Source organism: Homarus americanus, unplaced genomic scaffold (assembly GCF_018991925.1).
Source record: "Homarus americanus isolate GMGI-L3 unplaced genomic scaffold, GMGI_Hamer_2.0 scaffold25013, whole genome shotgun sequence".
Classification (NCBI taxonomy): domain Eukaryota; kingdom Metazoa; phylum Arthropoda; class Malacostraca; order Decapoda; family Nephropidae; genus Homarus; species Homarus americanus.
The window spans coordinates 6,112,502-6,125,986 of NW_024722158.1; the positions used below are offsets into that span (position 1 = coordinate 6,112,502).

At 37.3% G+C, this 13,485-nt stretch overlaps 1 protein-coding gene and 1 long non-coding RNA gene across 2 annotated transcripts in view; both read left to right on the plus strand.

Annotated features, from left to right (window-relative positions):
- The window catches only part of LOC121862172, a 46,483-nt gene extending 39,070 nt beyond the window's left edge, over positions 1–7,413 (plus strand). Inside the window, exons 6-8 of the mRNA XM_042360248.1 lie at positions 2,145–2,246; positions 4,249–4,400; positions 4,640–7,413. Of these exons, the coding sequence (XP_042216182.1) occupies positions 2,145–2,246; positions 4,249–4,400; positions 4,640–4,840 (455 nt within the window). The 3' untranslated portion in view covers positions 4,841–7,413. The remainder of the gene's footprint in view (positions 1–2,144; positions 2,247–4,248; positions 4,401–4,639) is intronic.
- A 1,442-nt stretch (positions 7,414–8,855) lies between these two features.
- On the plus strand, positions 8,856–10,578 carry LOC121862209. Its single transcript, XR_006088194.1, has 3 exons — positions 8,856–8,943; positions 9,554–9,691; positions 10,543–10,578. It is a non-coding gene; the product is annotated as an uncharacterized LOC121862209 (long non-coding RNA).
- Positions 10,579–13,485: the final 2,907 nt, after the last annotated feature.

Consider the following 13,485-nt stretch of genomic DNA (forward strand, 5'->3'; position numbering starts at 1 on the left):
TAACACACATAAGTAGCACTTGAAGATCAGGTAAATTCGTCATCCTTCTGGTTTTGCCATCGAACGAGTGCTTCTAGTGCAGCATGGTGCTTAGATCTCTCCTCCTTTGTATTTGTTAAATTTTGAGGTTCATCAGATGTATCTACACTCTATATCTCCAAGGGTATTAATTTATCGATAGTTCTGAGGGAGACACTACCTTTTGTCAACACTTTAACTGCTTTGAGTATACCGTTCTTGTCAGGAAGTAGAGATATTATCTTGCCTAATGGCCATGTTGACCTAGGGCTATCACAGTCAATGAGGACTATTTCCCCAGGATGTAGGATTTACACCATAATGGTGTTTTCTAAGAGAAGTAAGATAGTCTTGGTGCCATGTTTTATTCCATTGTTTTAGCACTTTGTTAATAGGGTTAAAGCGAGTCGTTAATTCTTCTGAAGTTGGTTTCCCTAGCTTGAGCAAAAAGTCGGTATCTGTAGCATACTCTTTGTTGATGACTGGAGGTATCGTTGCAATCTGGGATCCTTGCAGCAAATGATTGGGTGTTAGAGCTTCTGGCTCATCTATGGTTTCTTGGACATATGTAAGTGGGCGGTTATTTACTCTGGCTTCTGTCCCAACTAACACTGTCCATTTTGTTAGTGGTTATGTAATCTCCGCAGAATCTACAACCACAGTTGTATATATATATATATATATATATATATATATATATATATATATATATATATATATATATATATATATATATATATATATATATATATATATATATATATATATATATACTGTATATATATTTAGAGAGAGAGAGAGAGCGAGGTGCCTGTAGGTGCCTATAGGTTGTTTCATTGTAGTTCCTCATGTACCAATAATAACATTGACATTATTCTGGTGGGTGTGTCTCATAAGTAAGAAAAATGCTGCAACTGTAGGAAAAATCAACATACCTGTATTCACAGTCTGCTTCACTCATCTTCTGTTAAATGCCAAGAAACATTAACATTTTACTTCAAAAATTATTTTGGTGGATTTGTTTCATGAAAAAACATTGTGATTGTAAACTGAAAATATCGTAAGGTGGACATGACGATAAACTGTTTCACTGTCCGTGCTAATACAATATTGACATTACTTTTGGGTTAGGTAGGATATAAATTTTGGTTGGCCTGCGGAAAAATATCTAAATCATAATGTGGCCCATGACTGAGGAAAGGTTGCCCATGCCTGGTCTAAGAGATACAAGGAGGAGAAATGACATGCTTCTAATGAGATTACATGTAGAGTATACTATTGATTTAATGGGATCCAATATAACAGACTCTCGTTTTACCGGAAGGGATTTTTCCTGTTATTTTCTCTCGATTTAGTGAACTACAGTAGTTCGCTAAATCGAGATTAATTCCGTTAATACACACACCTATGGAGACACCTCAGACGCGTGATATGTACACAGAAACATTATTCGTGGCTTACTTTAAACCAGGGGGGTTCAGTGTTTGTTTTAAATTTTTTCTATTATTCCCAAACTTTTTTCCAATTGATAGCTGCCCTCTTTTGACTTTCTCCCCCACACCACTTCCTTTCTGAGACTTATGAGAGACTTTTGGCATGATTTCTAAGCACAGTACATAGTTAGTTGACCAAGAGCTAGACCGAGAGGTAGCCGTGAACAACACAAGCATTGGCGGCAGAACACAGACTGTGCGTATGTAAACAAACCCCACGCACCAAGCTGTGAAATTTAACGGAATCATGCTCGATTTAGTGAAGTAGTTCGTTAAATCAAGCAAAAATACAGTAATGGAAATTTTGATGTAACGGAAAGGGGCGGCTCGAATTAGTTTGACTAAATTTAAATTTTAGTATATTTTCATGATTTTTAGTAAAGTATGTTCTGAAAAACATACTGTATATGGTGTTACAGTACATAGGTAAGCCCTTTTGTTACTGTGCAGGTAATTTGTTTATTTTTTCATGAAGCAATAGGGAGGGATCCATCCATTGTTATATCATGGTTTGTGCAAGTGTTTCACCCCATTTGATTGAAAATAAAGATAAGCTTGACAGGTACAGTACAATTTATGAAAGAAATATGAAATAAGGAAAAAAAAATTAATTTATGGTGACTATTTTAACAGATTCGGGGTTGAGTAGTGAAACCCGGGGTCGGACCTTGGAGGGTGGGTGTCTTCCACTGGCACCAGAATCCCGGCTGGACGAACAGAGCGCATCATCAAGTGGTGAGTAGTACAGTACTATGTGATACACATTTTACAAGCCTCTAGGCTCATCTGGAGGAGTCATGTTTTGATGCATTGCAAGAATAAGGAGCTCCTGCTGAGTAGAACAATTTATGTTGACAGTAAAATGTGTAATGCAAATTCAGTCCCAGAAATAAGTACTGTACAGATTTACATATAAAGTACAGCAGAGACACAAGTGCCCCACAGAACACAAATCAGCCTGCAGTGTATGATAATATTAATCTGAATCTTCTTCCTTATTCATGGATTGTAATTAACTGAAAATATCTTACTAGCCAACAGGAATAGTAATTATATTATACATTTTTGGGGCCCCCCAAATTCGCTGAGTTTAGGTTCTCAAAATGGCCGCGAATTGCCAAATCCTGGGGGGGGAGGTTACATTTTTACTAGTTACAGTATTAAGAAATGTATATTCCCTTTGTGTTTGCCCTTAGGACAATTATTTCTTTTACCTGTATTGTATAAGAGTGCAGAGGTCATATTGCAACTATATCTTGCGGTAGTAAGGCCGCACCTCGATTATGCTGCTCAGTTCTGGTGCCCTTATTATAGAATGGATATCAATTCACTGAAGTCGGTGCAGCGAAGAATGACAAGAATGATTTTGGAACTTAGAAACCTTCCAATGCAAGATAGATTAAAGAAACTAAACTTGCATTCCCTAGAAAGACGAAGAGTGCGGGAAGATAGGATAGAAGTATTTAAGTGGGTGAAAGGAATCAATAAAGGAGCTATAGATAAAGTTCTTATAATATTCGAGCAGGATAGGACTCTTAGCAACGGATTTAAGTTGGATAAGTTTAGGTTTAGGTGGGAGATAGGAAGGAACTTGTTCACAAATAGGGTGGTGGACGAGTGGAACAAGCTTAGCAACTTTGTAGTAAGTGCTGGAACATTGGAAAGTTTTAAAAGGAGGCTAGATAGATTCATGTATGATAGAGAGTGGTATTAACTCTCAACAAGAGCTGCTGTGCACAGGCCAACCGGCCTATTGCAGACTCATTATTTTCTTATGGTCTTATATATGTGTGTGTGTGTGTGTGTGTGTGGACACACACACAAAACACATACAGTACAAATAAATAATAATGGGAAAATACTCTCACAAAAAATCAGAAACAAATTTATTAAAAATGTGAGTCTACCCTTCAGTCCGTGCTCTATTAATAATTATTATTTATTTGTGTGTGTTTTGTGTGTATGTGTGTCTACACACACACACACACACACACACACATATTTACAATACAGGTAAAGGAAATTACTGTTTCTAGAACGAATGGCTCCCTGTCTCGGTCGCAAAAATGCCAGCAACTTTAAAACTACTCACAGACATTCTTTGGTACATCCAGGGTGTCATCTGTGAATAACCGAGAACCGCGAAGTAAAAATCCGCAAACTTGGGGGGCCCCTGTACTAGCTCTCAAAATGTTGACAATGAGTGAAAGTAGAATGTACATAAAGCTTAAATGAGAGTCTAAGTTGTACTAATTTTCTGTTATGGATGTGGAACATTTCCTATCTAAGGTACAAGAGGGTAAAGGTGGGAGTAAAAGAAGAAATAAATTGTAAAGAAATGTAGTAGTTACAGATATATAGTTTAAAGAATGAAGCTGTGCGATGTTTAAATTAGTATTACAAAAGTTGCACAACATTGAGTATATTTGAGTCTCTTTTATGACCTTTTAGTAGCTATTTAGTACAGTATTATATATGTTTTACTTTTCAACAGTGCTTGACTAATAGGGTAAAAATTTAAAAGCAGTTACAGGGATGCTATCAAATAAAGGAATAACAGGTTTAAAAAACCTGTTTTCCAGTGTTGTGTGTTAGTTAGTTAGTTAGTTAATACCGTAATCAGTACAGTAATTATTTCTTGCTAGAAAATTATTATAATTCTACATTATTACAATACTGTATTTGCTGTTCATATTAATGAGGAAGAATATTATATTTGATTCTCTCTACACTGTAGCACTGGACAGTGTCTCTCCAGCTGGACGCGGCGGAGAACTGGAAGGTGCCGTAGTGGATGAGGCTTTCCGAACACGTTCACTTCCGGCTTGGGTTAGGAATAAGACACGACCTTTGGCAGCCTTGGATGACCTCAATACTATCTATGAGAAGGTAAGATCCTGACAGGGGCCAGTACTTGCCAACAGTCCATAACAGAGATGTGATTAACCGCCCAAGCGGCTAACAAGCCGATCAGTGCCAAAGAGGATAAAAGTAAAAATGTATAATCCTAATGTTATCTGTTCAAAGGGTAGATAATTTTGTCTTGGTTTGCCTCAGTTTTCTCTGTTTTAAGAATAGATTTTGACAATGACATTGTGTATCCTTATTATCAGTTACATTCTCTACAGCCAAACTGGAGCAAACGCCGTAGAAATCGCATGCGAAGTGATGCTGCTGCTGTTATTGCCCTCAGTAAATCCCGAGGTCGTCTACTGTCTCCCAGTCCTCAAGTAGCAGGTCAAGCAGCTGCTGCAGCTACTCCACCAGACACTGCAGCTCTTGTGGAAAATGAAGCAGTCATAGTATATGATGAGAGAACCGCACTGTAAATTAAAAGTGCTCCTTTTCTATTGTATACAATTGCTGGAGTATGTTTGGCCGAGAATATATCAGCCGAGACATTTCCTTGACTAATTAAACCAAACTGGTGCAAATATTTCAGGGCAAAAAGATGTGTAGGCAAATTATGTGGTCATCATATACAAGACTGGTGGATGTTCATGGCTAGTGTGAAAGATCTTACACATGGTGACACAGGTAATCTTAATGTTGAATATGATTGTAAATACTTTTTCATTAGAATTTTCGTATTTGCCCCTCATCTTTTGTAAGTGCAAAGTTTATACCTGACAGTAATAAAATTATTTAGCTTTGTAATTCATATTTGCTTTTAGGGAAAACCCCAGTATTAAGATATTTCAGGAAGCTGCTATACTATTTACTGTATCTTCATCTGTCTATCAAGTTTAATACCAGGGGTGGAACAGTTTGCTCAAGCCTTACATGACCAAGGCTTTTCTAGACCTCTGAGAGAGCTTTTATTTTGTGACAACCAGGCCATACCCCCCCCCCCCCATCCTACCCTTATAGTCGCCTCTACAACATACAAGGGAATACTGAAGCTCTATCTGTTTTTCTGTAGCCTGACCCCAACAGTCAACCTATCACAAACAACTTCCAACTGGGTCTCTGTAATCCCTAATGTACTAATCTTGTACATATAGTCTTGAGGATTTTGATAAGAGGTGAATATATGTATACTATATAAGTGATATTAAACACAATTTATTCCCTTTATATACTGTATTTAATTTGAAAAAAGATTATTTATGTGTGTTTTCCCATTTGTTATTAAGGTTATGAATTACTATTGTATAAAAATGAGTACTGTAGTTTGATTGTATCATCATCTGTTGCAGAATTTTATTATGGCCATCAATATCCGTCTCTGTATTAAGGTTTAGAACCTTATCCTAAAGTTAAAACTAAGAAAAAGTCTTATGTTACAAAACTTTTGAATATATTTCTTGGGAATCTTGATAGGTAACTAACCCAAATCCTTTCCCAAGTGGTCTAACCAGTAGCAGTCTTTGATTATTAAACAAATATCCTGTTACTGTCTAAATTTGCAAAGTTCCCTCATTCTTTGTCAAAAGAATGTACAGGGGGTCCCCGAGTTATGAACGTCAGCATTTAATTAAAATGGATACCAAGTAATTCCCAGGCCGAGCATCGAAATTTTGAACCAGTTCCCTATCTGTGTGTTATATGTTATGTTCTGGTTACTTTTTGACTTGTAATTTTGGGTAGATACAATATTTTCTGAGAACTGCTATGCAGTGTGTATACTGTACTAACTTGTATCATTTTTGCTCTTTTTATGCTTTCATTATTGCTATTTATATTGTGTACTGTATAATATAAAACTATGAAAAGAGATAAATGAAGAGTGAGAAGTGAATCTTGTGTGGGAGAGGTGGGAGGCATGTTCAGTGAGTGGCTGGAGGATTGAGACAACTCCCTCCCTCCTCTTTGATGTCAGTGTATAATTCAGCTACTGGTGTAGATGAATCATACACCTGGCAGAGTGACGGGTGGGACTGCAGCTCTGCAGCTCCTATGGACATGTATGCAATTTCATCATAATTCCGATATCACAGTACTTAAGTTGACTTGGTGCCAGGTTAATAAAATTTTTTAAAACAATCAATTTTCCTCCCAAAAAGCCCCACACTTAATCCCAGATGAATTATTGTGTAGTATTAAATTTCCAGTGCTTTGCTTATGGAGTGACAACAGCTGATCAGTGCTTTCATCTCTGATATTGGTGTGATGCAGAGGATGATTATGAGATGGGTAGGAACTGTTTATGTAATGTAGAACTTCATTTTGTTATATATTATATATATATATATATATATATATATATATATATATATATATATATATATATATATATATATATATATATATATATATATATATATATATATATATATATATATATATATATATATATATATATATATATATATATATATATATATATATATATATATTATAATTTTAAAGATAAGGATGGGTTTTATTCATATTTCATTGCATAATGAACATGGTTCTGAGTTATAAACAATTTGACTTACGAATTGGGTCTAGGAATTTAATCCAATCGTAACTTGGGGACCTCCTGTATCCAGTTACATGGAATAACAGTCCTCCACCTCCATAGCCAGTATCATATTATGTAACTAACCAACCTGCCCATAAAGTAGTCAGTACAGTACAGTTTTAAGTACCAGTCCCATCCCTACAATGAGTGATGTAGCCAGTACAGTCCTGACCCACTAAAGTGACCTAGCCATTACCATAAGGTTAAGATTTAAGACCTCAATGGATTTTTTATAATCAGATGATACTTTTAGACTAAAAAAATATGTATTGAAACCTTTTATATCATGCTTTTTGTGTATGAAAGTGTTAGTGAATGGATTTTTTTAGTGCCTTGTAAGAATGAAGCTTTGTAGTATGACATAGACTTAATTGTCTTTTAATACTGACTTAAATGTTGTAAATTAAATGTATTATATTATCATAGTTTATGTATGATAAAGAAATCTTGATACACATTTAGTTTATAAAACCTTATTTAATGGAGACTACAAAAAGATGGTGAAGCCCAGCCACTGTGAAAGAGTATTGATTGAACTTGGCTGTCCATCAGTGTTTAGTGCAAGTGAATGGATAAGTGGGCCACAGTCCTACTGAGCCCCAGCCTTGCTTAACTTAACCATTTGAACTGACACTCACTCTGAAAGGGTACGTCGTAAGAGGACTAACTAAATCCTAATGGGGATCAGTCTTAATGGTTAGGTTGCCACTTATTGGGACTGGGTTCATTTGATTTATAACCTTAATGCATGGATTCCGTAATTGAACCTGATAAAATGAAACAGAAAGTGTTCTCCAGACACTTGGGGCGGTGGAGCCCCCAGGGATGTCGGTGCACCCAATGGCCCTCCCGAGGGTGCCACAGCCCCTAGGGGCTCTACCACCTCTGGGAGGGCCCTAGGGGCTCCACTGCCCTTAGGAGGGCCATTGGGGGCACCACCACCCCTGGTAGAGCCCCTAGGGGTACCACGACCCCTGGGAGGACCCTGGCTGCGCTGCCATCCCTAAGGAGGGCCCCTGGAACTGCTGCCCCTGAGGGCGTCACTTCCCCCGAGAGGACCCTTGGTGGCGTCTCCACCCGTGGGAGGGTCGCTAGGGGTGCCACCACCTTTGGGTGGACCTTCAGTGCTCCTCCACCCGTAAGAGGACCCCTGGGAGGGCCTCCGGGATGACCACTGGGAATTTCCTTGGGTGTGCCGCCACCCCTGCAAGGGGCACTGCTACCCTTGAGAGGGCTCCCTATGGGCGCCGCCATCCCTGTGAGGGACCCCAGGGGCGCTGCCACATTTGAGAGGGCCCCTGGCGTCATCGCCACCCTTGGGAGTGACTTTGGGGGCGCCAACTCCCCTGGGAAGGCCCTGAGGCACCACATCCCTTAGCATGGCCCCTGGGGTCGCCGCCACCATTAAGGAGGGCCCCCCTAGAGGCACTGCTGCCCCTGAGAGGTCCCCTAAGGGCACCACTGCATCAAGAAGGGCCCCTACTGTCTTCTGGAGCAGAATCCTACCATATTTTGGGGCAGAATTCTACCGTATTCTAGAGCGAAATCCTACCATATTCTAAGGCTAAATCTTACCGTCTTTTTATAAATAGTATCATAATATTTATAAATTATTACTAAATGGACTTTAAATAGCCAAAGGAATTTTTTTCATTTTATTTTTTTAGTGGATTTGTAAACGCTGTCAAATCATTTGGTTCTCTGGCTATTGACTTAAGTTTTGTTTATATTAAAATGTTACCTTTATGAAGAATTAATAAATAATTTAACATTATAATTATAGCATAATTTATTTATGTGATGTAAATTTTATTAGTAAAATACTTTTATTATAGTAATAATAATGAAAACTTATAATTACTGAAAGATAAGAGAGAGAATCGGACAAGGTGTATCAGGACGCCAACAACTGACATTGTTGTGGGCGTATTTGTTGATTTGTGAACAAAATGTTAATTTGTGGGCCTTCCTCCCTCTCTTGTGGTAAGTTAACATTATGTATGTGTGTATGTATATACGTATGGCCTTATTAAGGTAATAACTAAGACACAGTACAACTAATGTGGTCGTGTTGTGTATTTTTGTTAATGTGTGGGCCTTCCTCCCTCCCTCGTGGTAAGTTAACATTATGTCTGTCCTTGTTAACTAGACACAGTGCAGTAAGACAAAGCTGATCACTTTAGTTTATCTTTATTTACCTTATATTATAGTACTGGTATAGGTTAATATTCGTCCATTGGCTGTCTGCAGGTTCCCAATATAACAGACACAAAGACTGATTATATTAGTACAGTATCACAAATTTCAAGGCTTAAATTTATGTTCCCGCCATGTTGCCTGAGTCTCTTTTATCATCTTGTCTTCACTTTTATATGTTAATACTGTACTGGTATATTTTATGGTAATTATTGATGACTGACCAGCGGCCAATTTTTCTTAGGAAACTTTTATAAAAACGCCGCAATTTTACTGTGTTATATAGTGGACACTGTTGTAATTTGTGCAAATGTGTTAAAAAGTGGTTATTTCTAAAGTAAACCTAACCTAACCTTCCCAAGTTTTTGTAGTAAATATAATGTTTTGTTTGTTACAGGAGATGTTACAACAAAGCTTTGGGAGATTGAGCTGCTCTATAACGGCTGAAAATGATAAACTCGAGCTTGGAACAAAAGCATCTACCAGCACTATCATCACTGCCACCACCACTACTGGCACCACCACCTATGGCAAGGTAAACTATAGGAACAGCTCTCATGGTCTATACAGTATAGTCTCGATTTACGTGGATTTCCTTTATGCGTTTGGTCATTTCCGCGGCACCTGGCCAGACTGGCAATTATTAGTTACGCTGTACATTCCATCATTTACGCGGCACGGGCAGGGTGCGCGCTAGGTCGCCCAGTCAACAAAACATTACCGAGTTCTTCACCCGCTACCCACCACAGCCAGCCCAAGTCAGTGATAGTGATAGTGAGGATATGGACTTTGAGGGGTTTGACAAAGAGGCCCTGCAAGCTTCTGCGGTGGATAGTGATACAGGTGATACAAGTGATACAGGTGTAGGCCAATAATCTGCCCTCTGCCTCAGAACAAACCCCCCATCCCCGTGTGCCCAGCCATCTCTTCTACTAACGTAAGTGTTCAAAAACTTAATATTATTGATATTTCTCTTAAATATAAATTGTGTGTGCATACCATCATAAAATTAAGATGTTATTTTTACTACAACGTACGTATTGTGTCGGAAAAAGGGTAGTCTGTGGGTCGGCCCTGTCTCTATTTCATTTAATCCCATATGTTCTGTTATTTTATTTACGCGTTTCACGTTATACGCGGACCTCCATGGGTTAAGTTAGCCGCGTAAACCCAGACTGTACTGTACTGTATTAATGTACCACTAATTTAGCTGGGAATAATAAGGCAAAAATGACAAGCATGCAAGGTTTACAGTCCCAAGAAAGTTCACATAAACCAAACTTGCTTAAAACAAACAAATTCTGTACTGAATGACTATTAATTTATGGGCATATTTTTATCATAAACTGTTGAGTATATTAATTGTTTTTTGTTTGTTTGTTACAGGTAAGAACCTTGGGAAATTGAACAGCACCATCACAACTGACAATGATAACTACAGGCTGAGACAGAGCTGCCATTGTAGAACTTAATTCCAATGAACACTCTGACACCACCACCACTACCACATATGGCAAGGTAAACTAAAGGAGTCATTTGTCTGTCTGTGTCTCTGTCTTCCATTTATATCTTTCTATCTACTAAACTGTTTCTGTATGTTTGTGTCTGTCTGTCTTTATGTGCCTTTCAGTATTCTATCAATACCTATCTCAGTCTGTTTTATCTATTGTATTGTATATCTGTCAATCTGTTTATCAATACAAGTATTGATTAATTTACATTTTCAACTAATATGGCTCTTGAGTTGAGCAATGTGTTTTTCTGATGTCTTAGACCAGACATGGGCAACCTTTCCTCAGTCATGGGCTGCATTGTGATTTAGGTATTTTTCCGCAGGCCAACCAAAATTTATATCCTACCTAACCCAAAAGTAATGTCAATATTGTATTAGCACGGACAGTGAAACAGTTTATCATCATGTTCACCTGACAATATTTTCAGTTTACAATCACAGACTTTTCCCATTGATGAAACAAATCCACTTTAATAATTTTTAAAGTAATGTGTTAATGTTTTTTGGCATTTAACACAAGATGAGTGAAGCAGTCTGTGGATACGTTGATTTTTCCGACAGCATTTGTCTTACTTATGAGACACATCCACCAGAATAATATCATTGTTAATCTTGGCATATGAGGAACTACAGTGAAACAACCTGTAGACACATCTATTTATTTTACAATGCCAAGAAACATTAACATGTATCCTTGATAATAGCGAGGGTTAGGTTCTGGAAAACTACCTTGATAAACAAAACCGTACATATTGAAACAAATAACATATGGGAAAAATTAGTTTGGTTCCACTACCCCAAAGATGCATCTCCTAACTGACCAAAATATACCCCCAATAATGTGTAGGTAGTACACTAAAAGATATAATACTAGTAACATATCTTTACTACCTTATTTTACAGCATATAAGATGGACTTTTTTGTCTGAAAAATGGCTAAAAAAATCAGCCTGCATCCTATATGTGAAGCTGTGGTCTCCCATAAGCTAATGAATCCCCCAGTTGCTGTCTCCAGTAGGCTAAATTGTATCTAACCCAACTCCAGAATTAAAAATATGTTATTTCTAACTTAAACACATTATTATTATTCTTAATTAATTAAAAAATAATTACAGCTCCTCCCCGACTTACGACGGGGTTAGGGACCCAAATCCAGGTCATAAGTCGAAATGGTCGTAAGTTGAAAATGCTTAAATAATACATAGAAAATCTAAACTGGTTGTCTCTTTTTCTTCTCAGCACCACAAAACTCTCACTTTTAAGCTTGCCAGCCATTTTAAAATGAATTATAAACAAAAATTTTGTCTGTGTATTGACGTTGGGACTCGAAAATATGTAATTTGACAAAATTTTGGTATGGCTGAGGCAGGTTGTAAGTGCGGGCGGTCATAAGTCGAGTAGGTCGTAAGTCGTGGAGGAGCTGTATTATAAATATAAAGGCTGGATTTATAACTACTGTACTGATGATGAAAACAGACTTAAGTTAGGAGAATGTAATTTTGCTTGCTAGAATTATTGCAAGATAGTGAATAATTTGAATGTAGACATTACACACTTCAAATAAGGGATAAGGGATTGTGGACTTGTATTACATTACAGTAGTGATTTATGAGTTCTGGTGTATATGTAAGTACAGTATATATAGTGATTTAAGGGCGATTTAGGGGATTTTTAGGAGTGTTTCTAATTTTAAGCATTTTTTTGGCTTTATGCGAGGTCCCAGGAACGTAACCCTCGTGTAAGTTGTGAGTCTACTGTACATAACTTTCTTCACTTAGTTTTACTGATATACATGCACACACCATCCTACATACATATTGTAAAAAAGGTAAAAGAAATAATTGTCTTAGGGGCAAATACATAAAGGGAATACGTACAGTAATATCTCCATTAGCCGGAATCCCTCAAACCCGGAACTCTCTGATAGCAGGAATTGAAACTTTCACGGAAAATCATTCCCAAAGGGAAAATTCCAGCTTTGGTAACAATTTCCAGATGGGTACATTTTCTGGAAAATTACGAGAAAATTTTCCCAGTAACTGGAAAATTCCGGTGATCGGGGAGTTTTTCCGGGTTTGAGAGATGAAAATCAGGCGCATTTTATGGAAATTCAGAGAAAAATTTTCTGGTACAGTTGGATCAGGATATATAGTGACTTTATACAGTATAATGATTTTATTGTATCGTGGCTACCAAAATTATAGACATTTTCCTATATATGGCGATTATTTTTTTTATTTCGCAGGGAAATCGGGCAGGAAATATTTCACATTTATCACGACTATCTAAATTATCGACGTTTTCCAATATATAGCGATAAGTTTATTTACAGTAGACACATAACTTACGTGGGGTTATGTTCCTGGGACCTCACATAAAGTCATAAAGGTATAAAGTCAGAAACACTCCTAAAATTCCCCTAAATCGCCCCAAAAATACGAATTGAAAAACTGTACAGTGCTTAAATGTACTCTAAAAGACCAAAAAAAAATTATCTCTTGTGTAAAATATATGATGTCTATATTCAAATTATTTGCTGTCTTGCAAGGATTCCAGCAATGCAGTTTATATTCTGCTAACTTTAGTCTGTGCCATTTTATATCAAGTTTAGTCACTTTTATTGGGCTCCAGAACCTAACCCTGTTTTCCCCATACATTACCGGTACATGTAATTATATATTGCGATTTAGTATACAGTGAACATCGTTGGACCCTATCTCGCGATATATCTCGACCGTACTGTACAGTATATTTATCTATTTCTGTCAGTATCTATTTTAATGTCTCTATGTCTGTATCACCCAATCTATCTGTCT